The 24219-nt window shown below is 52.5% G+C and overlaps 10 protein-coding genes across 10 annotated transcripts; 7 read left to right on the top strand and 3 right to left on the bottom strand.

Moving 5' to 3' along the window:
• The first annotated feature begins 126 nt into the window (after positions 1–126).
• On the top strand, positions 127–1950 carry BDV14DRAFT_168191 (mitochondrial 37S ribosomal protein mS29). Its single transcript, XM_073767807.1, has 2 exons — positions 127–870; positions 932–1950. The coding sequence occupies exons 1-2, from the start codon at positions 234–236 to the stop codon at positions 1801–1803; spliced, it is 1509 nt and encodes a 502-aa protein (XP_073631019.1). The 5' UTR covers positions 127–233; the 3' UTR covers positions 1804–1950.
• An 82-nt stretch (positions 1951–2032) lies between these two features.
• On the top strand, positions 2033–6469 carry BDV14DRAFT_168189 (uncharacterized protein). The gene is made up of 2 exons (XM_073767806.1): positions 2033–2845; positions 2904–6469. The coding sequence occupies exons 1-2, from the start codon at positions 2522–2524 to the stop codon at positions 6318–6320; spliced, it is 3741 nt and encodes a 1246-aa protein (XP_073631018.1). The 5' UTR covers positions 2033–2521; the 3' UTR covers positions 6321–6469.
• A 631-nt stretch (positions 6470–7100) lies between these two features.
• On the top strand, positions 7101–8842 carry BDV14DRAFT_8038 (uncharacterized protein). The gene is made up of 2 exons (XM_073777563.1): positions 7101–7637; positions 7732–8842. Exons 1-2 carry the CDS (start codon positions 7218–7220, stop codon positions 8788–8790), a joined length of 1479 nt encoding a protein of 492 aa, XP_073631017.1. The 5' UTR covers positions 7101–7217; the 3' UTR covers positions 8791–8842.
• A 603-nt stretch (positions 8843–9445) lies between these two features.
• On the bottom strand, positions 9446–11035 carry BDV14DRAFT_8028 (zinc-dependent alcohol dehydrogenase). Its single transcript, XM_073777561.1, has 4 exons — positions 10762–11035; positions 10611–10659; positions 10393–10549; positions 9446–10303 (listed from the first exon to the last, which is right to left on the bottom strand). The coding sequence occupies exons 1-4, from the start codon at positions 10884–10886 to the stop codon at positions 9531–9533; spliced, it is 1104 nt and encodes a 367-aa protein (XP_073631016.1). The 5' UTR covers positions 10887–11035; the 3' UTR covers positions 9446–9530.
• An 822-nt stretch (positions 11036–11857) lies between these two features.
• BDV14DRAFT_197285 (uncharacterized protein) lies at positions 11858–13024 on the top strand (the record flags this gene model as incomplete). Its single annotated transcript, XM_073772638.1, has 2 exons — positions 11858–12509; positions 12606–13024. The coding sequence occupies 2 exons, from the start codon at positions 11858–11860 to the stop codon at positions 13022–13024; spliced, it is 1071 nt and encodes a 356-aa protein (XP_073631015.1).
• Positions 13025–13069: 45 nt separating this feature from the next.
• BDV14DRAFT_168184 (RNP domain protein) lies at positions 13070–15880 on the bottom strand. The gene is made up of 8 exons (XM_073767805.1): positions 14940–15880; positions 14785–14837; positions 14648–14655; positions 14504–14597; positions 14307–14447; positions 14175–14226; positions 13635–14068; positions 13070–13584 (listed from the first exon to the last, which is right to left on the bottom strand). The coding sequence occupies exons 1-8, from the start codon at positions 15331–15333 to the stop codon at positions 13294–13296; spliced, it is 1467 nt and encodes a 488-aa protein (XP_073631014.1). The 5' UTR covers positions 15334–15880; the 3' UTR covers positions 13070–13293.
• Positions 15881–17346: 1466 nt separating this feature from the next.
• On the top strand, positions 17347–18570 carry BDV14DRAFT_168162 (uncharacterized protein). Its single transcript, XM_073767804.1, has 2 exons — positions 17347–17907; positions 17991–18570. Exons 1-2 carry the CDS (start codon positions 17377–17379, stop codon positions 18321–18323), a joined length of 864 nt encoding a protein of 287 aa, XP_073631013.1. The 5' UTR covers positions 17347–17376; the 3' UTR covers positions 18324–18570.
• Positions 18571–20345, bottom strand: BDV14DRAFT_168161 (WD domain protein; the record flags this gene model as incomplete). The annotated part of the gene is made up of 3 exons (XM_073767803.1): positions 19739–20345; positions 18852–19677; positions 18571–18793 (listed from the first exon to the last, which is right to left on the bottom strand). The coding sequence occupies exons 1-3, from the start codon at positions 20274–20276 to the stop codon at positions 18574–18576; spliced, it is 1584 nt and encodes a 527-aa protein (XP_073631012.1). The 5' UTR covers positions 20277–20345.
• Positions 20346–20483: 138 nt separating this feature from the next.
• On the top strand, positions 20484–22420 carry BDV14DRAFT_168158 (uncharacterized protein). Its single transcript, XM_073767802.1, has one exon. It carries the CDS (start codon positions 20497–20499, stop codon positions 21928–21930), a length of 1434 nt encoding a protein of 477 aa, XP_073631011.1. The 5' UTR covers positions 20484–20496; the 3' UTR covers positions 21931–22420.
• Positions 22193–23458, top strand: BDV14DRAFT_206734 (uncharacterized protein; the record flags this gene model as incomplete). Its single annotated transcript, XM_073774970.1, has 6 exons — positions 22193–22235; positions 22269–22349; positions 22464–22656; positions 22687–22717; positions 22754–22798; positions 22853–23458. 6 exons carry the CDS (start codon positions 22193–22195, stop codon positions 23456–23458), a joined length of 999 nt encoding a protein of 332 aa, XP_073631010.1.
• Positions 23459–24219: the final 761 nt, after the last annotated feature.

The following is a 24219-nucleotide window of genomic DNA, read 5'->3' as shown; positions in this document are numbered from 1 at the left end:
CTGATAATTTTGGACCGCCGCTTTTGCCGGGTGATACCGCCTTCAATGGCGGCAATGGCACTAACCCGGAATGGGGATTCAGAGGAACGGCCAAAAATATGCTCCGGCTCTCAAGTGTTCAGTAGTCCTCCTCCGGCTTCGCGGCGACCCCGTCCAGCCTACACCGTCTCAACCGCACTCTACAAACCATTGTCTGCTAGACCACTGGCGATATTGCCGGTGTACGCATCACAATGGCCTCATCCTTCTGCCGGGGCTGCTTGACGCAGCTTCGCCAGACACCTCGCGCCATCCTCCCATCGCCGACGAGTATCCCCCGAGGCTCATTATTCCACACCTCCGCCGCTCTCAATGCCTCCCCCTTGATGAAGAAGAAGAACACTCAGAGCACCGGTCCCAAGTTTCGTGAGACATCGTCCGCCAAGATCAAGAAGAAGAGGCCGACGGAGAGGGCTCGTCCCCCGGCCATCGGCGAGCGCAAGGCCCTCCGCAAGCGCATTGTCCTTAGTAACCCGAATGCTCTTGAGGTCGAGGGCATGCTAGAGCTTACAGGGGAGACGATGGTGGATTCGCGCCTCCGCGGCTCGGTTCTTGCTCTTCCTGTGCCGATGATTGATCAGCTTAGAGCTGTGCAGGCGTTCAAGCCTTCTCAAGGTTGGTCGATTTTCCGTCGCCCAGGGACAGTTCTCAGACGGGAGACGCTGGAGATGGGCCGATTTTTCGACAATGTTTCTGGCGAGGGTGCGGGTAAGGGTATTGTTGATAAGAAGATCATTACTGGACCGAGACGGACGGGAAAGACTGTCCACTTGTTGCAGGCTATGGCGATGGGATTCACGAAGGGGTGGGTTGTTGTTACTGTTCCTGAAGGTAAGGCTCTACTGGTTGTTTGAGCTCTATTGAGGCTACGTTTACTGACAGTAGTGACTAGCCCAGGAATTAGTTAATGGACACACCAGCTATGCGCCGCTTTCGAACGAGCAGCTTAGCCTTTACGTCCAAAACCAAGCAACCGTCGCTCTGCTGCAGCGTACTGCCACCGCCAATAAGAAAGTGCTCTCCAAGCTCCGTGTCTCTCACAAGTACCCTAATATGCCTGCTATCAAGCCCGGCATGACGCTCGAAGAAGTCGCCAACGTTGGTATCCAGGACCACGCAAATGCCTGGCCTGTCTTCCAGGCTTTGTGGGCAGAACTCACAGCCAAGTCTGCAGAATCAGGTCTCGAGAAGCACTTCTCGCCTCGTCCTCCTATGCTTGTCACCGTTGACAACATCGGACACTGGATGCAAAAATCGACCTACCGCAACTCCAAGCACGAGCTTATCCATGCGCACGATCTCGTTTTTGTGCGTCACTTCCTTGACCTGCTGAAGCCTGGCAAGGAACAGGCCACCCTGCCCAACGGCGGAGCTCTTCTCTACTCCACATCAGGTTCCAACTTCCCAGCCATCCATGCCTTTGACGTCGCCCTCAAGCAAGTCACAGCTCGCCACGCTGGCGTGGACCCCTCGTCTTCAGAGTTCCCTCTTTCCAAGCCATACAGCTACCCTGACGAGCGCATCCTCGAGGCCTTCAACTTCCCCAAGCCTACAGTCGCCAACGAGGGCGCGCTGACCGTCCAGAACATTGGTGGGTTGACCAAGGACGAAGCCCGTGGTTTCCTTGAATACTTTGCCCGCAGTGGCCTTCTCCGGGAGACGGTCAGCGACGAGTGGGCGAGTGAGAAGTGGACGCTGTCCGGTGGTGGTGTGATTGGTGAGCTTGAGAAGCTGGGTAGACGGGTGCGAGTCCCTGCAGCATAGACGATGCTCTTGCTTGCTTCCTTTTTTCTACTACCCCTTTGACTACGTCATCATCAGATAGACTCCTGGATTTACCTGTATTTTACTATTTGGTTTCGAGTGTATGTTCTGTATGCATATAATGAAAGTGGATATTATAACTAATAACATCCGTACTATAAGTTGTGGATTATTCTAGAACAAGCACCTGCAGGTGATGTTGGGCATGAACAAATCACTTCATGTGACGGCCCGCCGCAGTTCGTCGTCACTTGCATGCGAGTCAGCCGATGTCTCGTCACCGTAAAACACCAAGCGCATAGCTGGGAGAAAGCTCAACTTCAAAGCTTGAGGAGCGGTCTGGATCTCGAAAACGCCTTGAGAAAGACAGACAAAGACGAAGGAAATTAGCTTCTGTGGAGAGCTACGAATATCTTTACTGGAGGCAGCGTAGTCAAGCCTGTGCTCTGTGCTCAGCCATCGACTCCGCCTACGGCCACCTCTCCTGCTTCTTTCTTCTTTCTCCTATTCCAAAGCACCTTCAAAGGTCCCGGTAGGGCTTGCGCTCGATAGATATATACGTTCTTGATCCTCTGGACACCTCGCGGGCTCGAGCCTCTTTTCCAGTCGCTCAACGATTCGCATAGTCCTTCCCCGCACTGTGTCAACAATCGCATCTCCCCTGATCGTCCGCTCGCAATAGCGCTCCACGCGCTCCAACAGAGCTCGTCTCGAGACTATGCCCAGCTCAAATCAATACTCGAGCTCTCACCGGCCTCCGACCTCTGCGCCTCCAGCCCCAGAATGGCGAGTTCCCGCAGCTCCCCCGAGGCCGCCGCGAGGGCATTCTCCTGGCGGCCTAGCGAGCCCCCCGCCTCCTCCGCCACCTCCACCGCTATACAATCCAAGCACCGGTAGTTACGGGCCTAGCTATGGGCCTTTAGCACATCCCGGCACAAGTGCGTCTCCGATAGCTGGCTTTGTGGGCGTCAATACTGCGGCTTGGGGGGTAAACTACAATAGGCAAAACCACCTGCAGACCCCGCCCCCTCCTCCGTTGCCGGTATGTTTCAGTGTCGCGTTGATTTGTTTTGTATCTATGCTAAGTATTTTGTCTCTAGCCTCGACCTTCGAGTGCTACTGGTCAGCAGGCAAGTGCCCAATCTCCGGCCGTCAGCTCCGCGGATCCCTATAAGCCGGCACCAGTTGCGCCGAGCTATGGAGGTCAAGACTACTATCAGCATTGGGCATCAGATCCCCATTATGCCTCTCAACAACCGGCAGCTTCAGTGCCTCCTCCACCTCCACCACCACCGCCGCCTCCACCAGTCGATGCGACAAGTTATAATGCACCCGCGCAACCTCAGCAGACGTGGAATCAACCTCCACCCGCAACATACCCAAATCAGTATTATCCTCCAAGTACCGGTTCTACTCAGAGCCCCCCTCCAGCTCATACCGAAGTGCCTCCTAGCCAGTACTACCCTTCGGTTACGTCTCCCAGCCAGTCAGGTCCTCCCCCGGCGCAACCGACGACTGCGTATTACCAGAACTTCAGTACACAGCCTAGCTCTTACCTGCCAGAGAGACCTTCGTCACAGTCTCCAGCACCTGGAACTCTTCCAGTAACTGGCCCACCGTTGCCCCCAAAAGCGAGCCCTTTAGTTATCCCAACCGGTGCTTCTGCACTAGGGTTTGGTGGCCCGTCTGATTGGGAGCACTTGTCCCCCGTCCCTGGGAATGTTGACGATGTAGACGCCTTCAAGCCGAGAAGAGATCGTCCGTTTAGTTATGTGCCCGAGCAGCCTCTGAGCCACGAGGCTGGCTTTATCGGCGTGCTACCGAACACCCAGTCTTCGAATCTGTCCCTTTCGAATCCAGACTTTTCGAAACCGGCGGCAAGCGCAGAATCGTCTCAATATCATACGCAGTCACCTGCCAGCTCAGGGAGTCGCCAGGACTCTCACCCACCTCCTCCAGCTAGAATGGATACGACTGGCTCGGATTACACTACCACCTCTCTTCTTGCTAGCTCAGAAAATATCGATGGAGTCATTGATGCCTGGAACAAGCCTATCTCAACAGACGACAGATCCTCGTCGATACAACATAGCCCAAAAGTTGAGCCACAGCCGGTCTCTCCTCACATGACTCCAAGCCCGGCCGAAACCACGTTCAAGCAGTCAATATCAGCCGCATCTGGAATTGGAACAACTATCAACGAAGCTGGCGTGGCGAAAGCTGTAGCCAATGAGCCCGCGAAGAAAACCGAGTCCCCTCGGCCGCCTTCTAGGCAGGTTGACCGCTATGAGGATCTCGATTCCTGGTCGCAGTCGTCTCTGGAGCGCTATGTTGCAATGCTGCGGACAGAGGCCGTTGCGGATTCTGATGAGGAGCGGTTCAAGATATTCACGGCATTTGTGGCTAAGGAAACGAAGCTGCGCGAGATTTTGTACAGTATTGAGCACGAGGCCAAGACTATTGTGGAAACCCCGAAGCAGCCGGCTATTGTTGAAAGTCCAGTCAAGGAGCCTGAAGAGACCAGACCAAAGCCAACTCCAGATGAGTCAGGGTTGATACCGGTTGAGACTGAAGAGGGTTACTTCAGGCCGGCCAACAAGGCGGATGATATGGCTGAGGTAGAAGATGGTGCTTATAGCCCAGGCGGACGCCCTATACTTCCCAAGCTTCACACACCTGCGCCACCGACCCTTCACAGGTCAGCGTCAAATCCAGGCGGACACAAGTACAGTGCGAGCAGTGCTGTTGCAGCTCACGCGCTGCGCCCTTCAACTGTGCCGCCTCAAATCGACGATGGCAAGACCATGTATTCCCCGCTTACGACAAACCCTCCGCAACGGATCTACACTCCCTTCCGTTATACCGAGGGACCTCAACGAGGTTCTGAGAAGTTAGAGATTAACCGTCCAGCATACCAGGCGTATTCTGCTTTGCGGCAGGCGCAGGCCGAAAGTGGGCGTGTTATGGCAGACTCGTTGACGCCAGCGCCGGCGGAAGGTAATCGATCAAGATCCGACTCGTCGACGTCAATCAAGCAAGAACATGATGAGACGTTTGTTGGCCTGATCCGCGAGAAGAGTGTCAACTATCGGAAAAGTCCACTTCCAACTTCGACGGTCCCGCCTCTTCCACCTTCTCTGCGGCAGGGTAAGCCTCCTGGACCGGTTGAAGAGTTGCGGGAAGTCACTTCTTCCCCAGTCAATAAGCACTCTGAGAGTCTGCTGCACTCGACTGTCAGAAAAGACCTGGAGAGATTCCCTAACGATTTCAGTTTTGTGCGGGAAACGTTCAAGTCCTGGGAAGCGGCCACGAAGAGCCGCAGGGATAATTTAGACCACGAGCGCATGAAGCGCCAGGAGGAATCAGAAAGCCATATAGATGCGTTGTTCAACGAGAAAGAGATCGGATATGCGGATATTAACATCCTGGAAGAAGAGTTCCGGCAATCAGAAGCTCGTACTCAGCTTGAGGAGGAACGGTACGACCTCGAAGATTTCATCGCCAACGTGTATCAGCCGGTGGATAAGCGGTTGGAAGACGAGATCTCGACTCTTCAAGTCCACTATGACTCTGCGCTCAGCCAGCTTGTCCGTGAGAACAGCAGCAAGGACGATGGCACTGACAAACACAGCATATTGCAGACTATGAAGATCGTGAATGAGATCCATAATAGGCTCGAGATCAGGCACCACAAGCGGCTGGAGATTGCCCTAGACCGTGAGCGCCGACGTAAGAAGGCTGAACGACGTCCTCTTGTTTTCATGGGCGACTCTGCGGCACTGAAGAAGCTAGACAACGAATTTGACCAAATGGAGAAGCGCAACATCCTCGAAGCTGCACAAGCTCGCGATGACCGAGCAAACAAACTCATGGATCTCTTCGACGATGCCATCATGCTCGGCCTAGGCGAGAACCAATCCCTCCTCGACGACATCTCCGCAAAAGTCAACAAAGTCGACGAAGCCGCCATCCGTACATCAGGGCTCCCTGACGCAGAGATCGAACAGATCCTCAAGTCTGTCCACAGCCTCGTCGAATGCGCTCGCAAAGACTCCGAATCGATCCTCCATAGCTTCGGCGTCGCCGACTCCGCCCTCAACAACGCAGACTACAGCGTTTCCGTCGCTGAAGCCCGCTATTCCAACGCAGAGCCCGAGGTTTTCCGCCAGCTCGAGGCGGAGAAAAAGAAAGAGGACGCTAAGATCCAGGATAGCATCCGCGACAAGCTGCAAAGCGTGCGTGTGGGACCTGCCAAGATCACAAGCAGCATCAATGATGCTCTGCGGACCCTGGGGAGAACGCCATTCCCTGACATCCCGGTCCCCAAGGATGTTATTCCTGTTAGCCAGCTCTATGATGTCTCGCTGCCTAATCCTGTGCGACCTGCTAGCACGATTGGCGTTGCCGCGAGAAAAATGGACAGCGACCCCGAGCATCGGGAACGCCTGCGGAAGGCTCTGGAGGATGCGAAGAAGCGGAATGCGGCGAGACAGCCGGCTACTGTGCCGGAGGAGTAAGTAGGAACTTGGTTAGAGTGTATACAGTATGGTCATGACTCACGAATTTCTTTACTTCTACTATACCCTTTTTCTGTGGTCATCTGCTTGTTTTGTTGTTTGGGTGTGGATGGATGGTTAGGGCTCTATCTAGTACTTAATAATCCAACCAACGTTTCTTCCCTACGAACTAATCAAGTCAGAGTCATAAATTAGTTCCCAAGATAGATCCAATCCCATTAGATTAGACAGAAAAAAAGAAATCTCATCCAAACAACGAATGTCCCACGCCACCTGTGCCACACCTTCCCACACCCAAGAAAGCCTCAAGTACGCCCTGCTGCGGCAACAGTTCCTCCCCGTCCAGTCTCAACGTCACCCTCCTTCCCTTTCATGTGCCTCAGCGAGCGGGTACGGGTACTCCGAGTCCACTGCTATCCTTTTTCTTTATGATCTACCTACTATCCATGACACGAGCCACTCAGCTCTGTCGTCATGCGGCACCGCGAGTACACCGTACCCAGTCCCATCCACTGGAAACAACAACCACAACCACAACCAAAACCACAAGCCGCAACGCACAACCAAGCTACCACAGACGCCGCAGACTCAAAGCACAGACAACCTAGCAGGCAGTGGTCTGTGCCTCTCTCAGCTCTCTTCAGCCGTGAATCATTCTCTTGACATGACAGGGGTGAGCATGGAGAGTGAAAACGGCGAGCAAGACCCGCATTATGGGCTTGTTGTTTGGGTCAGGCTTATAGCTTGGTACACCGAAACTACCAAAACTACCTACCAGATGAGCTTCTGACAGAGCTAACGGGATCTGTGCTTCTACTTTGCTGTTAGACTAGGTCTTCACTTCGAAGTTTGCTTGCTGCAGCTGGCTAGGAGCTCGACAGTCGACATCGAACGCAAATGTCGACGCCTACGGGGCAGTTCTCTAGTCTTTCGATTCGTGGTTCTGTTGACACAGACTCAGATACGGGTACAGATACAGATTCGTCCACTGGTACTGGTACTCGTACGTCTCCAGTAAGCGGTGGGTCGACCATGGCGAGGGGAAGGACAGATCTTGCTGCGCTTAGAGCGCCCTCAGGACTTGTCTACGATCTTCGCGGGTCGGGACTTGATCGTGAAACTGAGGCGCGGGCGTTACTGGGGTTGACGACGGATTTCGAGGTGCTGTTTTGTGGGCTTGAGGGGGAGGGTTACGAGTTTGTTTTTGGGGAGAGGGTTAGGGTGAGGATCGATGGTGATGAGGATGAAGAAGGGGACTATACTTGCACTTGCGCGGCTTTTCGGGGAAGAAGGGATGTTGCTTGCCCACATATTTTTGTGAGTTCTCTTTTCCTCATCTTCTCTTCCCTGTCAGAGCTTGTGTTTGAGGGGGCTTTGAGAGGAACAGGCTTGCTAATGACTTTCTTCAAAGCAGTGGCTTCTCGATCAACTCCGAGGACAGCTCGTCTCTGCTCCTCCAACCCCCTCCAAGATCCTTCTCTCTAGCGACGGACACGCGCAGGGCCTACCGCGAATCGAACACTTCCTTTCAGACCCCACGAACAACCACGCACTGGAGATGGTTGCCAAGCGATTGAACTGGCCGTACCTCCGCTCCATAGTAGAAAAAGGCGGAATGAGCAGGACTCAAAGAGTGCGAGACATTCTTTCAGCATTCAGCACCTCTGTTCTCCCCGAAGGATTTCGTCCGGACATCGTCGAGCCCGAAGACGACATGGGCAAGAGACTTCGGAAACGTACGCCAGAGCAGTGCATTGTCCAGGGAGACTTCGAGGCCACACTCTTCCGACTAGCCGTCCACGACGACAGCGTCTTCGCAAGTCTCTGCAAGGCCATGCCGCCTGGCGCTTGTGCAGCCATATACTTCGACAAAGTCCTCGAGCGGTCCAGAAAGGCTCTATCATCCTTCGACAAGTACTGTCAAACGCTCAAACCAGGCGCCGAACGGGGTGAAAGGGCCCTCAACACCGTTCTGTCAACTCTTCGCACAAATGCCCTGAATATCCACCGGAACATCATAAACCGCACCCCTCACGGCCTCCAAATCGCCGCAAAGACGCTTACTTCCCTACTCGAAGACATAACTTCCCGGAACAAAGACGGCCTAGCCAATAATCAGTTCGGCCGAACAGCATTTACAACGGACTCCTCGGACGAAGAAGACGGAGAAGATCGCAATTTGTACTACCTCCTTATCGGCAGTCAAGAAGACAACGCAGATGATCATTTCTGCCTTGATGCCCTTTCTGATCTTCCCGGTGAAGCTCTATACCCCTTCCGCGAGCGACTGGAGACTGTATTACGGAGAGTCGAGGTTAATCGTGCGCCGAGGGGTTTCATACATAAGTTGGCGGGGATCGTTAGGGCTGCGGAGAGGGGAACGGGGAGCGTTAGGAAGCGTGGTGGACGGAGCTCGAGCAGTGAGGAAGACGGGACCGGGGAGAGTGAGAAGAGGAAGAGGGTTAGATAATCCGGTTTTCATTTTTTGTCCTCCCATGTCAATTTACCTTGTTATTTTGTGCTTGTCGCTGTTTTATTTGCTTGCTTTGCTTGCATACCAACTGTGTTTGGTCGTGCTCAGCTGCTGGACGGCTGGTCTGCCCACTGGGCTGCCGCATACATATACCAACTATATCTTACTCAACATATACTGCACTTGCTATAACTCATTATCAAGCTCCATGACTCATCATTCTCCCCTAGTTATGTATAATCCCATACCGCTTCGTGAAATCACCTAGGAGCATGAGTAGGTAGTAAGCCAGCAAACATAACCCAACCCAAGCCGCACACCCAAACCAGGCACACCGAGCAGCTAGGAAGGAGCGTCAGATTTCCCTCAGGGCTACACCCGCCTAAATAAGACACAGAACCTCATATCTAATTAGGAAGGCGCGAGGGTGTCCCAGGCAACCAGCGCGGGGTTGCTCTTTCCTTCGCAGACCACGACTGGTTTATTGTTCACGAGGAAGGCACGACCTTCGTCCGACTAGCTTGGGTTCCTTCCAAGACAGTGAGATACGGGAGAATTGCTGACTGGCGGGAAGGTGTCCCTACGCAGCGCAGTCCAATATCAAAAGATTAGGTATTAAAAGGAACGAGCAACATTCACCGGTCAAAAGGGTGATAACATTCGAGAAACTGCTGCATAACTACATACCTCATGATACAATGACAAGTTTCCTCCGGTCTCTGGGGTAAATACCGTATCTACGAGAGATCCAAAACAACCCGTCCCTGCAACTTGCCGTCCTCCATCTCCTTGAAAACCTCCGTAAGTTTATCCATCTTCTCCTCTCTAAAGTGCGCCTTGATAACGCCTCTGCTCGCGAATTCCATTGTCTCAATGGCCTCGGTACGGTTGCCTACAGCCGAACCCGTGATATTGAGGTGCTTCCCGATAAACAAGCCTGGGAACGCGCTTCCAACAGCTTGCGGTTCGTTTTCAGGGATACCGACGCAGACAACTGTGCCGTTGTATCGCAAGAACAGGAGGGATTGAGCGTAAGCGATGTTTGATGCCGTGCAGACGACGACGGCGTGTGCCCCAAGGCCTTTTGTTGTAAGTGACTTGACGTGTGCAGCGATGGCCTCGAATTTATCGTCTGTTGGGAACTTGGTGATGTCGACAAAGTGTTCTGCGCCTGAGGCCTTAACAAGCTCTTCCTTGCTACCGTGGTCAACGCCAATCACGCGCAAGCCCATGCCCTTTGATGCAATTTGAACGGCCAAGTGACCGAGACCACCACCGGCACCAGAAATGACGATCCATTGACCTGGTTGGGCTTTGGAGCGCTTGAGGGAGGCGTAAACTGTTACGCCGGCGCAGAGCAGGGGTGCGGCTTCGGCAGAGGAGAGACCCTCTGGGATGGGTGTGACATATTGCGCCGGGCCGAGAACATACTGCTGGAATGTTCCTGGGTGGTAGTATCCTGAGACCTTCTGGTTGAAACACAGACCATCGGCGCCGTCCTGGCAGGGTGCTTTGGGCAGCTGTTAGTAACTGAACTGCTAAGAGTTTCGCAGGCTGCAAGCAAAGTGCCAGGGCCTCGAGGTATGTGCTTGTACGTACCACATTGCCCACATGCGCTGGCAATCCATTTAATCCCAACTCTATCTCCGATCTTCAATCCTGATGCCTCTGCGCCTGCGCCGAGCTTCACCACCTTTCCGACACCCTCGTGGCCACCGACTTGTCCGGGTTGAGTAGGGAAAGGTAAGATTTTCCACTATAGTCTATCAGCACCAATGCGCAAATAACGGGACCAAAGATTGAGCTGCGGTACATACAGTGTTGGTCATGACACCGAAATCTGAATGACACACCCCGGAGTGAGTACTACACAAGCAATTTGTCAGCCTCAGTACTACGCTGGGGCAACTGAACTCGAGCACAGGACCCGAGATTTCAGCCGCTGTTGTATCAATAATGTTCACTCACAGATTGATCAATACCTCGTTAGCACCAGGCTCAGGGACGTCTAGCTCCACGACCTTGGTCGAGACAGTGCCAGGCGCATCATAGATGACAGCCTTCTGCTTCTTTGGGATCTCAGGAGCGGCCATGTTCACTGAATATCTTTCGTCTTTTCGTTCTTTGCGGTTGATAAATTTGAAGTAGACTGCTTCAATGATTCGACCAAAGCTATGCAAAAGCAGAAGCAGAATCAAAAGCAGAAGCAGAATCGAAAGCAGAAAAAAAGATCCCAAGACGACCGTTCGCTCTCCTAAATATGTAGCAAGTCCAACCCCTCCTCATGCAGCGGATTGCCAAGTCGACAATCATTCGCTCGACCTCTCAAACAAGAAGCCGCACATGGAATGAGGGGAACGCGATCTCCGCCCGGGGAGGGGTCATGGGCTCATGGCCTGCCAGAGGCCGACCCAAAGTTGCGGCCAGAAGAAGGAAACAGTGGAGAAATTCGATAGCTCCGGTCTTCAGGTAAGTTTCAGCATGATGCAGATAAGCCAGGTCCAGAGTTGCATGGTCCAATCAGCCTGGGTTGAGGGGTTATACGACCGAGGAGCTTTGAGCCCCCCGGGCTGCAGCCTCGGTTACGGCAGATGCGTTTCACGGTACTTGGAACTTAGAGGCGTATAAAGATGACCTGGGGAATTCAATTGTGCGGAGAGATCAGAACCAAAGATTCTGGAGCGGAATCGAGACGGAATGTGCGCGGAACCTATGACGAAGATCAGTAGAGGTTGATCATGGTAAATGCGGGGTTGAGCGTTGAAGAAAGAAAGGAAGGAGCTCAAGGTCACGCCCCCAGTGGTCACGCCTCAGTCTTATATTCCTTCATCTGAGTACCCTGCTGTCTTCAAGCTCTCGAGATTACCCAGGTGGTCCCTACTTTATGCTCCAACAAACATGGCCAAGATATTCAGCATGGAAGCCTTTCGTCACTTCGGTCTAAAATCACCCGACGGGTAATTCCACCTCCAATTTACCCCCGATAGCTCCAATATATCCTCTTTTTCCTCCTTCTTTTCTAGTCCATATGCCAAAGCAAATCCACGTTCAAGTCACCTAGATCATGACGAACACCTTTAAGTTCCCTATCGTGGACTCCCACATCCACCTCTTCCCAGAATCCCACCTCCCCAGTCTAGCCTGGTACAACCCCTCCGAGCCCGGTCCCCTCGGAACCTCCCACTCAGTCGAGCAATACAAGTCCGCTTCAAATGATGCTTCGGCACAACTGCGCGGCTTCATATTCCTCGAAACAGACCGTCTCTCGACCGTGACCGAGACAGGAACCCACGGCTGGACGCATGCCCTAGACGAAGTCTCGTTCCTATCGCGCATTGCGCGCGGAACACCTATTCCCGGCGAGGGCCATACACGCGATGACAAGAGTCTCGTACTGGGAATCGTCCCCTGGGCGCCTGTTCCGGCTGGACCGGCAGGGTTAGAGAAGTACATGGGTCTTGTGAAAGCGAGAGCGGGTAATGACGAGGTGTGGAGGCGGGTCTGTGGGGTTCGGTACCTGGCTCAGGATAAGGAAGCTGGCACTATGCTGCAGAAGCCATTTATCGAGGGGTTGAAGTGGCTTGGACGGCAAGGACTCACATTCGACTTGGGCGTTGATGCGCGGCAGGGTGGAATCTGGCAGTTGGAGGAGGCTGTTGAGATGTTGAGGGCTTATGAGGGGGTCGAGGAGGGGAAGAGTGTTCGGATTGTGATCAGTATGTTTCTTCTCATCTTCACTCACCAGATATCTATTGCTACGGTTGTGTTTGCTGACCTATGTTTTTTTTTTTTTTTTTTTTGCACTTGTACAGACCACCTCTGCAAACCAAACCTCCGCCTCCAGTCCGAGTCCACCACCACACATCCAGACTTCCTCCAATGGAAATCCCACATAACGGCCATGTCCCAGTACAAAACAACATACATGAAGCTCTCCGGTGCCTTCTCCGAGCTCCCTCCTCTATCCTCAGAGACCGACCCAGACATCCCCTTTCTCATCGACGCTTTGCAGCCCTGGACAGACGTCGTCTTTGACGCCTTTGGCGCGGAGAGAGTAATGTTCGGCTCGGACTGGCCCGTTTGTAATGTCGGTGGGGGTGGGAATGAGGTTACTTGGGGGCGGTGGAGGGCGGTTGTTGAGGGTATCTTGGAGAGGAGGGAGTTAAGTGAGGATCAGAAGAGGGGGGTTTGGGGTGGTGTTGCCTTAGAGGCTTATGGGGTTACGATATAGGTCTTTGATAAAAGTCTACGATAAGACGAATGAGATCTCCAAAACTGATAAAGACGCCTTCTCTAGGACTGCTAGAGAGATTTGTAAATTCATGTAGCAAGCGAGCTACAACATATCCATACTATTGACTACTACCAAATGATGTAGAGTTCATGTAACGCCGTTGAACAGCCCATTGATGAGCCATCGTATAGCGAAAAGCACCTGGTGGACTTTTTGCGCCCCCCTCAAGTCACCTTGAAGGTGTAAGCAGAGACAAGACGCTAAATTTACATGATATCGCCCTGGGTAAGGCCGCTGGGAGGAGCGTCGTCCATGACGTCGCCCGGGGGAGGTCCAGGGTTCATGTACTTGACGAAGGTGATGCCAAGGGGACGTCCGCCGTACTGGTAGCCGGTGAACTTGGCGATGGAAGTCTCCGCAGTGTCGGCGCTGTCGAACTGAACGACACCAGTGCCACGGGAGCGACCGTTGGGCTCGTACTGGATCTCAGCACGGTCGACCTTTCCGATGGTTGAGAAGAGGTCAACCAGGTCATCGTTGCATGTAGACCAGGGCAGCTGTTACATGTCAGTGAATGTACAAAGTCTGGTTGTGTTCGAATACTCACGTTGCGGACGTAAATCACATCACTCTTATCACCTCCAGAGGTAGCGAAGTCGGTGAATGGGTTAGGGGCAGCCGAGGCACCGCCCTCAAATCCAGGACCAGAGGGGGGACCGCCATAGCCGCCGCCTCCACCACCACCACCGCCAAATCCTCCTCGGAAGCCACCTCCAAAGCCTCCGCGGCCGCCGAAGCCTCCACGACCACCGAACCCGCCGAAACCACCACGGCCACCGAAGCCACCGCGCATGCCCGGCCCGGAGCCTGCAAAGCGGTCTTCACGGACCTCGAGGTTGCGGCCTTGCCAGTCGTATCCGTTGAACTGCTGGATAGCGTTGCGAGCATCTTCGGGCGACTCGAAGGCGACGATTCCAGAGCCCTTAGGACGTCCAGAAGCGTCGGTGTGAACATCGGCACGGATGACGGTACCCTGCTGAGCTGTATCAAGTAGGAAAGTTAATATCGTCGGGGTGGTTAATCCGAGGGGGGTTGGTAGATGGCAGGGAACAGAAGGAACTGTCAAAACCTGGCATCCGAAGCTTACCTGCTTGGCGGAAAAGATCCTTCAAATCTTGCCAGCCAACATTGAAAGGAAGCTAAAAATCACCATCACATCAATATACATGCCCATGCAGATGGCACCACATAATACTCAAAAGGGGGAGAGAAAGCATACGTTGGAGACGTAGAGTTGTCGGCCGCCGGCGCCGTGGCCACCACCACCACCACCACCGCCGTAGCCAAAGCCACCGCGACCCGGGCCACCGAAATCTCCACGAGAGGGACCACCTGAGAATCGGGGCTCAGGCTCTCGGTCCTGAAAGCAACACAGGGTATTAGATTCATTCGGACAAAGAAGAAGATATTATATACCTCGCGAACGTAGACCAAACGTCCCATCAGGTTTTGGTTACTGAGCGTGTTGACAGCATTCTGTGCTTGCTCCCTGGTTGCGTATTCCACAATCCTATTGCTGGTCAGCTTCTGTATGGAAAGGCATGGAATGGCATAACTCACCCGCATCCCTACAATAATCCCGGACGGCCAGGCCCAGCCCGTCAACCCAAACAGTCCATGCAAATCGAACCAACGGGGGTAAAACAAGAAACCAGAAACAAAAGAAAAGAACCATCACGCTAATCATTGGCGCCCACCTTCGACATTCCATTGGGAAGAAGCAAGACGTCGGCAAAGATAACTTCTCCAGCTGTAAGACGGCGCGGAAAGAGGATCCCCCAAAGTCAGCCACTGATTCCAATCCCATAAAAAGATGCTCATCGCACTACCAGCACGATATGACCCTGCTCACCCTGTCTCATGAAATCTTTAAGATGATGCCACTTGACATCGTACGAAAGGTTCCCAACATAGACTCGACGGTCCTGTTGGGAAGAGTCGCGCACTGATTGCATCATTTGTTCTTTGGCGACGGCACGATCCTCAAACGATCTAGGTGGCGGCGGATAACTACCACCACGTCCACTGTATCCCGAATGACCTCCTGAAGGGCCTTGGGCAGTACTCATAGGAGAGCGAGAACGGCGGTCGCTGCGGCGGTAATCGTCACGATCACGGCTCCGGGATCGACTGCGAGGGGAGTACGAACGGCGGCTTCGTCGAGGACTGCGAGATCGACGACGGGGGGATCGCGACCTCTCGCGCTGCGCGCGGTCAGCATCGTAGTAGTCGTCTCCGTAAGGCATCTGCGCGGAGAAAAACAAAAAGGGAATCAAAAGAAGAAAAGAAAGAAAGAATCAAAGAAAATGATCGGGGGTTGTAAAAGGTCAGGACAGGGAAGTGTTGGAGCTGCGAGACTCCGACAATCGATCTGCGCAAGGTGAACCTTGGGTGCGCGATTTCGGAGTAGCGTCATGTGACTGGGATGGGGCAGGAGCTCCATAAGTACGGAGCAGGCAAGAGGACCCGGGGGATAGGGCGCTTCCGAGGCGGCCCTAGCGTGGAGGTTCCAGACTGCCCATACAAGTCCAACAGAGGAAATCGCACATTAAACGAGCAGAGAGCAAGGGGTGGCAGGCTTCATGGAGCTTGTGTACGTGAAGCGAGGCATTGAGATGGACATTCCAGGCATCAAGGGTACCATCCGGGCTTATGGTTCCGGATAGCAGCAGACAAAGATACCTGAGAAGTCGCAATGGCCCAAACGAAAGTTGACAAATTTTGACAACAGCGCTTGCCAAGGGAGACAAAATAGCGAGATGCAACTTACTTGGTATGGTCGATAGACGTCGGCTGAAGATCGCTTTAAGTGTAAGCCACAAGTCTTGTGCGTTCCAACACGAAACGGCAGATTGACAACAAAATAACAAGAGAAGCAGTAGAGATGAAGTGGTAAGAATAAATCGCACACACAACACCAGTAGGAAATCAGGCAGAAGGGAGGAGGAAGAGGAAGATGAGAGGAAGGAAGGGAAGAGAAGGATCAAGAGCAGCGAAGAGAATAGCGGGGGGAGGGGTGGTCAGTGGAAAAACAAAGCACAGCTACAGTGCAAGCTGTGCAGCCCAGGGAGAGAGAGTCTGACAGACAGCCACAAGTGTGATTGGTGTTCCCGTGGGAATCCGAGATGCAGCAGTCACTGACTGGCTGGTTGGAGTAGATCGAACTGGAACAGCCGGGAACTGTAGGAAGAGCAGCAGGTGGAGGGAGAAGGGAAGAAGAGAATGCCGGGAAAAATGCTGCAGAGGCTGGGAATACCAGCCCAAGGTCCCCGTCACATCAGGACTCGATGAGGAAGCGATAGAGCCAAGGCCTTAAAGGAGGGGGGGGGATAATAATAAAACGAGATATAATAAGAGTACCGTAGGGGAGTGGGGAGGCATAAGGCTGGGGAATGGAGGAACCAAAGATGCAGTCAGATCAGAAAGTATGATCGCTGTCCCTGCTCCCAATGCGACAAACGAGGCCAAAGTAGCACGCAGTAAGAGGACAGAAAAGCACGTACCCATGTTGAATGCAAGATGCGGTCGGAGCAATCCAAACCGAGAGGCTGAAGGGTGGGAAGAGAAGGGGAAGAGTGGAAGGAGGAGGATGGAGGAGAGAGACACTGAAGCGGGTGAAGATGCTTGATTTGACGGCTAGAGAGAATGGAGTTGGCCTGGAATGTGATCCTGTCCAGGCCTGCGCTGTCAAGTAGTCCAATTGGTGAGAACAGTCGGAGGAAGTGCAGTTGTTTAAATGCCAGATAAGATTCTGACTCCTTTAAGTCTGAAAGTATTTTGTCACTGGTGTTATTGACACTCCAAGTGACACTGACAGCGACGGCACGATATGGTTCCGTGGCCCACTCTAGTGTAAACTTACATAGACTGCCTACACTTGAACACTTCATCCTACTACCAGAATCACTCCAATATAAAGTTGCAACTGCATTTACAATTGAACATACTATAGGTGACCTTTGAACAGAAATAGAGTCAAGTTTTACCTGGTTAGTGATTGATTATGTATAGAGGATCATGGCAGACTGTACAAATCTGCGATTGTTTGCTATATTCACTATTGCATATGTATAGACCGAAGATAATTCACCTAGCTCAATGACATGCATCATGCCTATAATACCGTGAAAATGAGAAATTGTCTTGATCTAGGTACCTAGACAATTGAGTTTCCCCGCGATTGCCGGAGCGCCTTCCAACTCCGAAGCTCCGCCCAAGATCAACCCATCGCAAAGTTGCCCGCTATCCAGAACTTCTCTCTGCAAACTACCACACCAACAACACTCAAGATGGCCCGACCGCTCCTCCGCCCCTTGCGAACCTGTCGCAACTCCCTCCTCTTCTCTACCCCCCGTACATACCAATCAGCTCTTCTCGCAACAATCTCCTCTTCCCTACTCACCAACCAACAACAATCTGCCCTGAATCTCCGATCCCGTCGTGCTACCCAGACTCACAGCCGTCCTTATCACTCAATCCACCACCCCGACCTCCCACCCCATGAATACACAAACTCCCAAACGACTATTCTTTCCGCGGCGCTTAACCATGTCCCCGCGCACGGCTTTACCCGGGAAGCCCTTACCCTCGGCGCCCGCGATACCGGCTTCCTAGACGTTTCGATCCAGCTCTTCCCGCGCGGCGAGTTCGACCTTATTCTCTTCTGGCTGGCTAGTCGGAGGGGTCTACTTCGCGCTAGAGTTGAGCAGGATGGTCTTCTGGGCAAGGACTCGGGTCTTGTTTCGACGGAGGAAAAGACTCGCAAGTTGATTATGGAAAGGTTACGTATGAATGCGGATATTAAGCATCAGTGGCAGGATGTATGTTTGCCTTCCCTTCCCTTTCTTCTCTCTCTCCGAAGATGCTAAAGAAGCAAGGCTAATTATGTTGTCATTTATATCAGGCCCTAGCCCTCATGTCCATGCCCAGCAACATTCCTCTCTCCCTCTCCGAACTGCACTCTCTCTCCTCCGACATCCTCCACCTAGCAGGCGATACCTCCGTCGATGCATCCTGGTACACAAAGAGGCTGTCTGTCAGCGCAATTTACGCCTCCGCGGAGGTCGTTATGACGCGGGACACTACGTCTGACCTCTCGGCTACAGAGGCGTTCGTTACAAGGCGCGTCGAGGATAGTAAGGCCATCGGGGATAAGCTAAGTGGCGCAAAGCAGTGTCTCGGATTCCTGGGGTCGACGGCCGTTGGGCTCGGGAGGAGTTGGGGGTTGAAAATCTAAGAGGTGAAGGGTTGAGGTTGTGATGGATCTTTTAACACCTTTCGATTCGTAGTGATGTATTCTATATCCATTTTTTCCCTGATCAGTTGATACGTTCATCAACTCGATTTTCTGTATTGAAGTTCTGAGCCGATGATGGAGAACAAACTCGCCATGTTTCCTTACTTCGAATAGTCCAACGGACCAACTCTTATTAAAAAGTGATCCCACCAAGAGAATACGCCAATAACTCCGACAACTCTGTATGCCCTTACATCCACAAGCAAATCTTCCCACTCGCCGTCCCACCAGCAACCCAATTTTTACTCCTGTGGAAAACAGCCACAGCCGGAACAGCAGTGATGCCGTCCCCACCAAGCTGCGCAAGCTGGTCACCGGAGCCGCTATAAATGTCCACAAAGCGATTCATGTTTCCGATGCAGAAGCGCTGGATGGGGGATTGCGGATTGAGTTGCCATTGGGGGCGGAGGCTATGATGGATGTTAGCGATTTTTCTATTGTTGGAAAGGATGGGGGAAGAGGATGTACATAGTAACCCATCGCCCCGTCTGGCAATTATGCCGTACAACGGTATCAGGCTTCATTGTTTCGTCGTCGAGCGTATGACCCGGTTTCCAGGACGCAATGCCCTTGGAGCTAAAGTCGTATAGTTTTAGAGTATCATCGTAAGATGATGTCGCGACCTGCCCGGCGCTATTGAACGCCGCGTGCGAGACAGACAGACGGCTTGTGTGTTCGCCAATAGGTTCGGGATCTGTCTGGGAGAGCTTGCGCAGATCCCAAAGGCGCATTGTGCGGTCCAGACTGGCTGTTGCAAAGTAGTGAGGATGTGTCTGGTATAGTGAGAAACCGCCAATTTTCTTCTCGGATAGCTGCCATGTTGCGACGGAGCTGGAGCGCTTCGCGCGCATGTCGTACCGGCCGAATGCGCCGTCTAGAGTTGTCCAGTAGAGTGTGTTGGGGTCGTCAGCGGCCAAATCGAGGCCGGAAACGGGAACGTCTTCTGATGTTGATTGCGGTGCGTATTTTTCTACCGACGAGGTCTTTTCGAGGTCCATCTCGCGGATGGAACTGTCGTAACTTGCTGTGTATAGGTGTGTGGGCTTGGAAGGATGGATGGTCATTGAGCTGATGGTGCGCGTGTGCGGTTTGAGCGTGACGAGGACTGGGTCTGGGTCCTCTTCGTCTTCGTCGTCATCGTCGGCGTCTTCGGTCTTTATAGCGGACGTGGGCTTCTCTTGAGAAGCATCGAGAATGCCCAGATGTCCCATTTTGTCTCCGGCAAATATCAAAGGCTTCGCTTCTGACGGGTGGAATGTCATGGAGTAGATTCTCTCCGGGGTAAGCTTGATGCCTATGGCGAGTCATAGTTAGCAATCGTCAACGATCGCATGTAGACGAGCAGGGCATCATACGGTTCGGCTCCCAAGGCTCCCAGAGACTCAAACCATTCATTTCCTTCCTCAAAGCCTTCAAGTCCTTATCATCTGTAGACTTGATATCTTCATCACCAAACGTCCGCTGATACGGAACCGCCACTCCCTTGGTGACCACATCCACGCCAATCAAGGCGTCGCCGGTCAATTTCTGACCGGATACAAAGATGTCATTGAAGGAGAAAGAGTCCGACTTGCGGACCCTCTTCGCCCTCTCCTGCTCTTGTCTGCGATCATACTCCTCATCCGCCTTGCGCTTGGCGACCTCACTGTCGGCCGCAATGCCCTTTAGTCGCGACGATGTGCGGCGAGGAAGAGGCGATTCCTCCTTCTTCACTTTTTTCGGCGCAGCCTTCTTCTTCGGCTTCGATTGGGCTCCTGCTGTGCCTCGCGGCATCTGAGAGGGGAATACCCCCGCAGACTGCGCGTCAAGACTGAGCTTTTTGAGCAGCGCATCGCGCTCTGCGATGTTGGCGAGGCGCTGCTTTTCGAATTCGGAGAGCTCTTCGCCGCCCATTATGCCGACTGTGCGATATATATCAGGGCGATTGGCAGCTGAGGAAAAAGGAATAAGGTGAAATCGCTGCGCGCAGTTTCTTGTTCGCCGCCCGTTCGCCGTCGCGGATTTAAAATGGAAAACGCGTCCAGGCAGCCACGTGGTCACGTGCGGGTACCTATCTCTTTAATGATCTCCAGAAGAAAAGTTCCTCTGACTAAACCATATCAACAGACAGACGATGAGCTTACGGCGCCGCATAGCTTGGACCTGGCTGGCCCAGGCCCATGCCAATGCTATCACCCATTCTCCGGCACTATTCCTCTACCAAACACCCACTCTCCTTTCCCTCCGATCTTACTCGAACACGTTAAGGCGGGACAAGCAAGCGGAAACCCCAAAAGGATGGGTTGAATATGAGGGTCAACCAAGGAGACATAGTTTCCTCCGGTCGAAGGCTGCCTCCATTCGGCCTACTGGTTTTCTCAAAGACCGGAACAATCGGAGTGAAGCAAGGGAAGCGGAAAGGAAGCCTCGGCCTCGGAAGACAAAAAAGACCTTGACCACCAACGAGTCGCGAACACTTGCGAGCCTCTTCGAACAGCTCAAACCTCTCGAGATGAAGCAGAGCCCATATGACCCGCTACAAGAACCAGAATCTCCAGAGGTGATACAGGCTAAGAAGAAGGAACGAGACGAAATCTACTCGGCCTTCGACATGATTATGGAGGAACTACAAAAGCCAGCAGACCCGGTCGCGGACGCGAAACGCAGGGAACAAGCCGCCACCGAAGCCGCCGAACAAGACGAAACCACGATCGTCATTCCCGAGGATCCGAAAGAGCTAAAGAAGCTTGCCTGGAAACACAACGTGAGCAAAGCCGACCAGATCGAACTCGTCATTAAGCGCGAGTTCATGCGGGTTGAGAACGCGCTCAACGATGCCATCGCCAGGGCAGCGACCATACAAGAAGGAGGCGACAAAGAGCTCTGGAAAGTCTGTCAGGAGATGATCTTCCCCATGGTCCACCACCTACGAAGCACCGAACCTTCTACCTCCACGCCGGAGCCTGAACCACAGTCACAAACACAAAAACTGACCGTCGAAGATGACCTCGACCTAGATCTCGACATTGAGAACATCAACTCAACCCCCGTCATTCCCGGCGAACCCTTCAAAGTCCCCTCCTGGCTTCCTGCCCCCATCATAACAGCAGGCGTGTACCCCAAATCCCTCCGAAAAGCCTTCAACCTTCTAAACGTCCACTACCCCGAATCCGACATAATCCCATCCTTCCGCTCCGCAATCACCTCGCTCGGCCCCGAATCCGCCATGCTCGGCATGTCAACAGGCCTCTACAACGACATGATGTACTTCCACTGGCGTGTCGCGCGCGACCTCACCGAAGTCGTGGCTATTGGGCGCGAAATGGTCCTTACCGGCGCGCGTGTTGATCAGGGGACCTTGGGGATCTTGGACCGCATTGTCCTTGAGCGGAATAGGCACTTGCGCATGAAGGAGCAGGGCAAGACCAGCAGTACGCCCTGGTGGGATTTCCCGACCAATCGGACTGCAACTCGCGATTTGTTAGGGACAGGAGGGTTGATTTCGAAGTTGAAGAATCAGTATCGCGACATGAAGAAGAAGAAGGATATGGGAAGGCCGTTTATTTGATCTAGGGTTGTTTGGACATTGTATATTATTTACTAACTACCTATTTGGATGGATGTATATTAGATCTCTACTAAAAAAGGTAGACCCAGGCGTTTGGACTGGATACGGCATAATCACGGCTCTTGTTATGCATGTGTTCATGATATTAAATGTAATTAATCCTTACGCATTGTATATGAAAAGAAAGTCATGTGATGGTGGCATAACGTGAAGTATATCAGTGTTGCTTAGGCGCCGACACTCTCCCTCTCACCAAGTCATCATGAGTCTATCACTGAATCTGAGTCGGGCTTCAAAAACCCTTCGTGCGTTTGTCAAGAAGATCAAAAACCCTACAGAGTTCATTTCTTTCTCACTGTACAACCTGCCACTTGAGCTATTGCTTCAAATAAGCGCTTACCTGGACTCCCCAGCCCTATGTTCTTTCCGACTCACCTGCAAATCCCTATACGATTGCACCTTCCCCCAATTTTGCAAGACATATCTTAAGACAATCACAACAGACTTGTCTCTCGCCTCCTTTTGAAGGCTAGACGCATTATCACGGAATTCGCGATTGTGTCTACATGTCTGCTCATTGAACATCAACGGCACGCGGGAAGATAATCTAGGATCAAAACTGCACTCGGAACGTTCAGCCTCTGGATTCATCACCATTCCACAAGACGCTATCCAACGGTGGCAGGATGTTCTAGAGCGCCTGGTAAATTGCCAGTCCTCCCACGTGTACAAGCATTTTACTCTAGATCATCCCAGCCCGCCGAATATCTTTACCCCCTGTGATACAGTCACAATGCTTCTCAGCATTATCACTTCCATTGAGCGTCCGCTACGAGAGCTTAATCTCCTGTTCAAAGCGTCAAACTCCGTTGGAGCGAATCGAATTGACATGGCCCGTGTCAACGAAGGCCTCCCCTAAGAGCCAAAATTCATCACCGCATGTTCTAGTCTGGAATCCCTCACGTTTAAATTGGCGATGGAAACAGAAGAGGTTCTTTTCGTGGCACAGATCATACGAAATGCGACGCGCCTGCAACGACTCAGGATCGATGCTGATTACGGCGAGCACTCGACTACCCTTATGTCCCACTTGTATCCATATTCGACCCAACTTACCCTTTCCATCCCTCTACGGGAATTGACTCTTGAAACTGCGCATGTAGGTTCAAGCCACGCATTCGCTGAATTCCTAGCCTCATTACAGCACAGCTTGACCAAGGTTTCACTCACTGCTGTGCATCTCGACTCGGGGGACTGGGCGTCTGTTCTCCGCACGCTTTCCAAGTTACCATTGTTGACTGACATCTCGACATGGGTGCTCGGTCAGCCAGAGTTCGAGAGAGTACACTTTCCTGCAATACTGCAGGATCCAGTTGTTGATCCCGTGCTGGGGATAAAATTCTCGTACGCTGTCAGAAAACTTCGACAGGGACAAAGGACAATCATGGTTGCTTACTCTGGTCGTATTGTGGACATTGCATTGCAAAAATTGGCTGATTTCGCAACACTTTACAGTGTCACAGGATAGCTCGGCTGTTATTGCAATCCCTCGTATTCGCAAAGAATATATAATATAATCCAGCGGACATCGCATAGCCTGTGTGAACGGTCGCAGATACTCACAAGTCATTCCGTACGGACGGGCGTGATATAGAGCAAGCCACTTTCCCAACCAACAGCGCCTACGCAGGTGTGATTCTTCAAATTGGCATCAAGGTTGACTGTAATCTCGGGGATCCCCAACATGCCTGGTTCTTCTGTATCGAGTGTTCAGAAAAGGTGGTTTAGAGGTTGAAATGCTGAGAGATATTTGGTTATGAGTTGAGATGGACTGGAGCTTGCTGAGGCCGAGGTATAGCACCCGTTCATCATCGGCACAAGAGATGTAGATATCAGACCGGGGCATACATTTGAAGTAGTTGTGAATAATGGGCGTCTATGGGTACTATACATGTAAACATCAACCGCATGCTCGTCTGTCTCATTTCATCTATGCCAACATCTGAACAACTCGAAGAGAATCTGTAGACTATTTACATGCACAACAACAGAAACAGCACAAAGATCTAGAACCGCCCGCTACCGCTGTATTCGCAAGATCAAGACTCAATTCACAAACTCGCAGATTTGAGTGGCACAGCTCGTTTGTATTCAAGAGCTCTGCGCACTCGTCTTCTTTCTCTTCTCTTCGCTTCTCATAGAGACACAGACAAAAAGCTATCACAACAGGGTATCAACACCAGAAGAAAATGCTTTCCAAGTGAGAAGATGGAAATGGAAATGGAAATG

The sequence above is a fragment of the Aspergillus stella-maris genome (assembly GCF_047715825.1).
Source record: "Aspergillus stella-maris strain CBS 113639 unplaced genomic scaffold BDV14scaffold_10, whole genome shotgun sequence".
NCBI classification, from domain to species: Eukaryota; Fungi; Ascomycota; class Eurotiomycetes; order Eurotiales; family Aspergillaceae; genus Aspergillus; species Aspergillus stella-maris.
The sequence above is the reverse complement of the archived record's forward strand: the minus strand, read 5'-3'. Positions and strand labels throughout refer to the sequence as shown.

What these genes read in the sequence shown, in the direction of transcription:
- BDV14DRAFT_8038 (XM_073777563.1), top strand. Translation starts at nt 7,218, where the DNA reads ATGTCGACGCCTACGGGGCAGTTCTCTAGTCTTTCGATTCGTGGTTCT. An exon ending in TTGCTTGCCCACATATTTTT is followed by an intron (nt 7,638 to 7,731) that starts GTGAGTTCTCTT and finishes CTTTCTTCAAAG; the next exon opens with CAGTGGCTTCTCGATCAACT.
- BDV14DRAFT_168162 (XM_073767804.1), top strand. Translation starts at nt 17,377, where the DNA reads ATGGCCCGACCGCTCCTCCGCCCCTTGCGAACCTGTCGCAACTCCCTC. An exon ending in TTAAGCATCAGTGGCAGGAT is followed by an intron (nt 17,908 to 17,990) that starts GTATGTTTGCCT and finishes CATTTATATCAG; the next exon opens with GCCCTAGCCCTCATGTCCAT.
- BDV14DRAFT_168191 (XM_073767807.1), top strand. Translation starts at nt 234, where the DNA reads ATGGCCTCATCCTTCTGCCGGGGCTGCTTGACGCAGCTTCGCCAGACA. An exon ending in TGTTGTTACTGTTCCTGAAG is followed by an intron (nt 871 to 931) that starts GTAAGGCTCTAC and finishes AGTAGTGACTAG; the next exon opens with CCCAGGAATTAGTTAATGGA.
- BDV14DRAFT_8028 (XM_073777561.1), bottom strand. Translation starts at nt 10,886, where the DNA reads ATGGCCGCTCCTGAGATCCCAAAGAAGCAGAAGGCTGTCATCTATGAT. An exon ending in TCGGTGTCATGACCAACACT is followed by an intron (nt 10,550 to 10,610) that starts GTATGTACCGCA and finishes GATAGACTATAG; the next exon opens with TGGAAAATCTTACCTTTCCC. An exon ending in CAGCGCATGTGGGCAATGTG is followed by an intron (nt 10,304 to 10,392) that starts GTACGTACAAGC and finishes AGCTGCCCAAAG; the next exon opens with CACCCTGCCAGGACGGCGCC.
- BDV14DRAFT_168158 (XM_073767802.1), top strand. Translation starts at nt 20,497, where the DNA reads ATGAGCTTACGGCGCCGCATAGCTTGGACCTGGCTGGCCCAGGCCCAT.
- BDV14DRAFT_168184 (XM_073767805.1), bottom strand. Translation starts at nt 15,333, where the DNA reads ATGCCTTACGGAGACGACTACTACGATGCTGACCGCGCGCAGCGCGAG. An exon ending in GTTTGGTCTACGTTCGCGAG is followed by an intron (nt 14,448 to 14,503) that starts GTATATAATATC and finishes TGTTGCTTTCAG; the next exon opens with GACCGAGAGCCTGAGCCCCG. An exon ending in GACAACTCTACGTCTCCAAC is followed by an intron (nt 14,227 to 14,306) that starts GTATGCTTTCTC and finishes GGTGATTTTTAG; the next exon opens with CTTCCTTTCAATGTTGGCTG.
- BDV14DRAFT_168189 (XM_073767806.1), top strand. Translation starts at nt 2,522, where the DNA reads ATGCCCAGCTCAAATCAATACTCGAGCTCTCACCGGCCTCCGACCTCT. An exon ending in CGCCCCCTCCTCCGTTGCCG is followed by an intron (nt 2,846 to 2,903) that starts GTATGTTTCAGT and finishes TTTTGTCTCTAG; the next exon opens with CCTCGACCTTCGAGTGCTAC.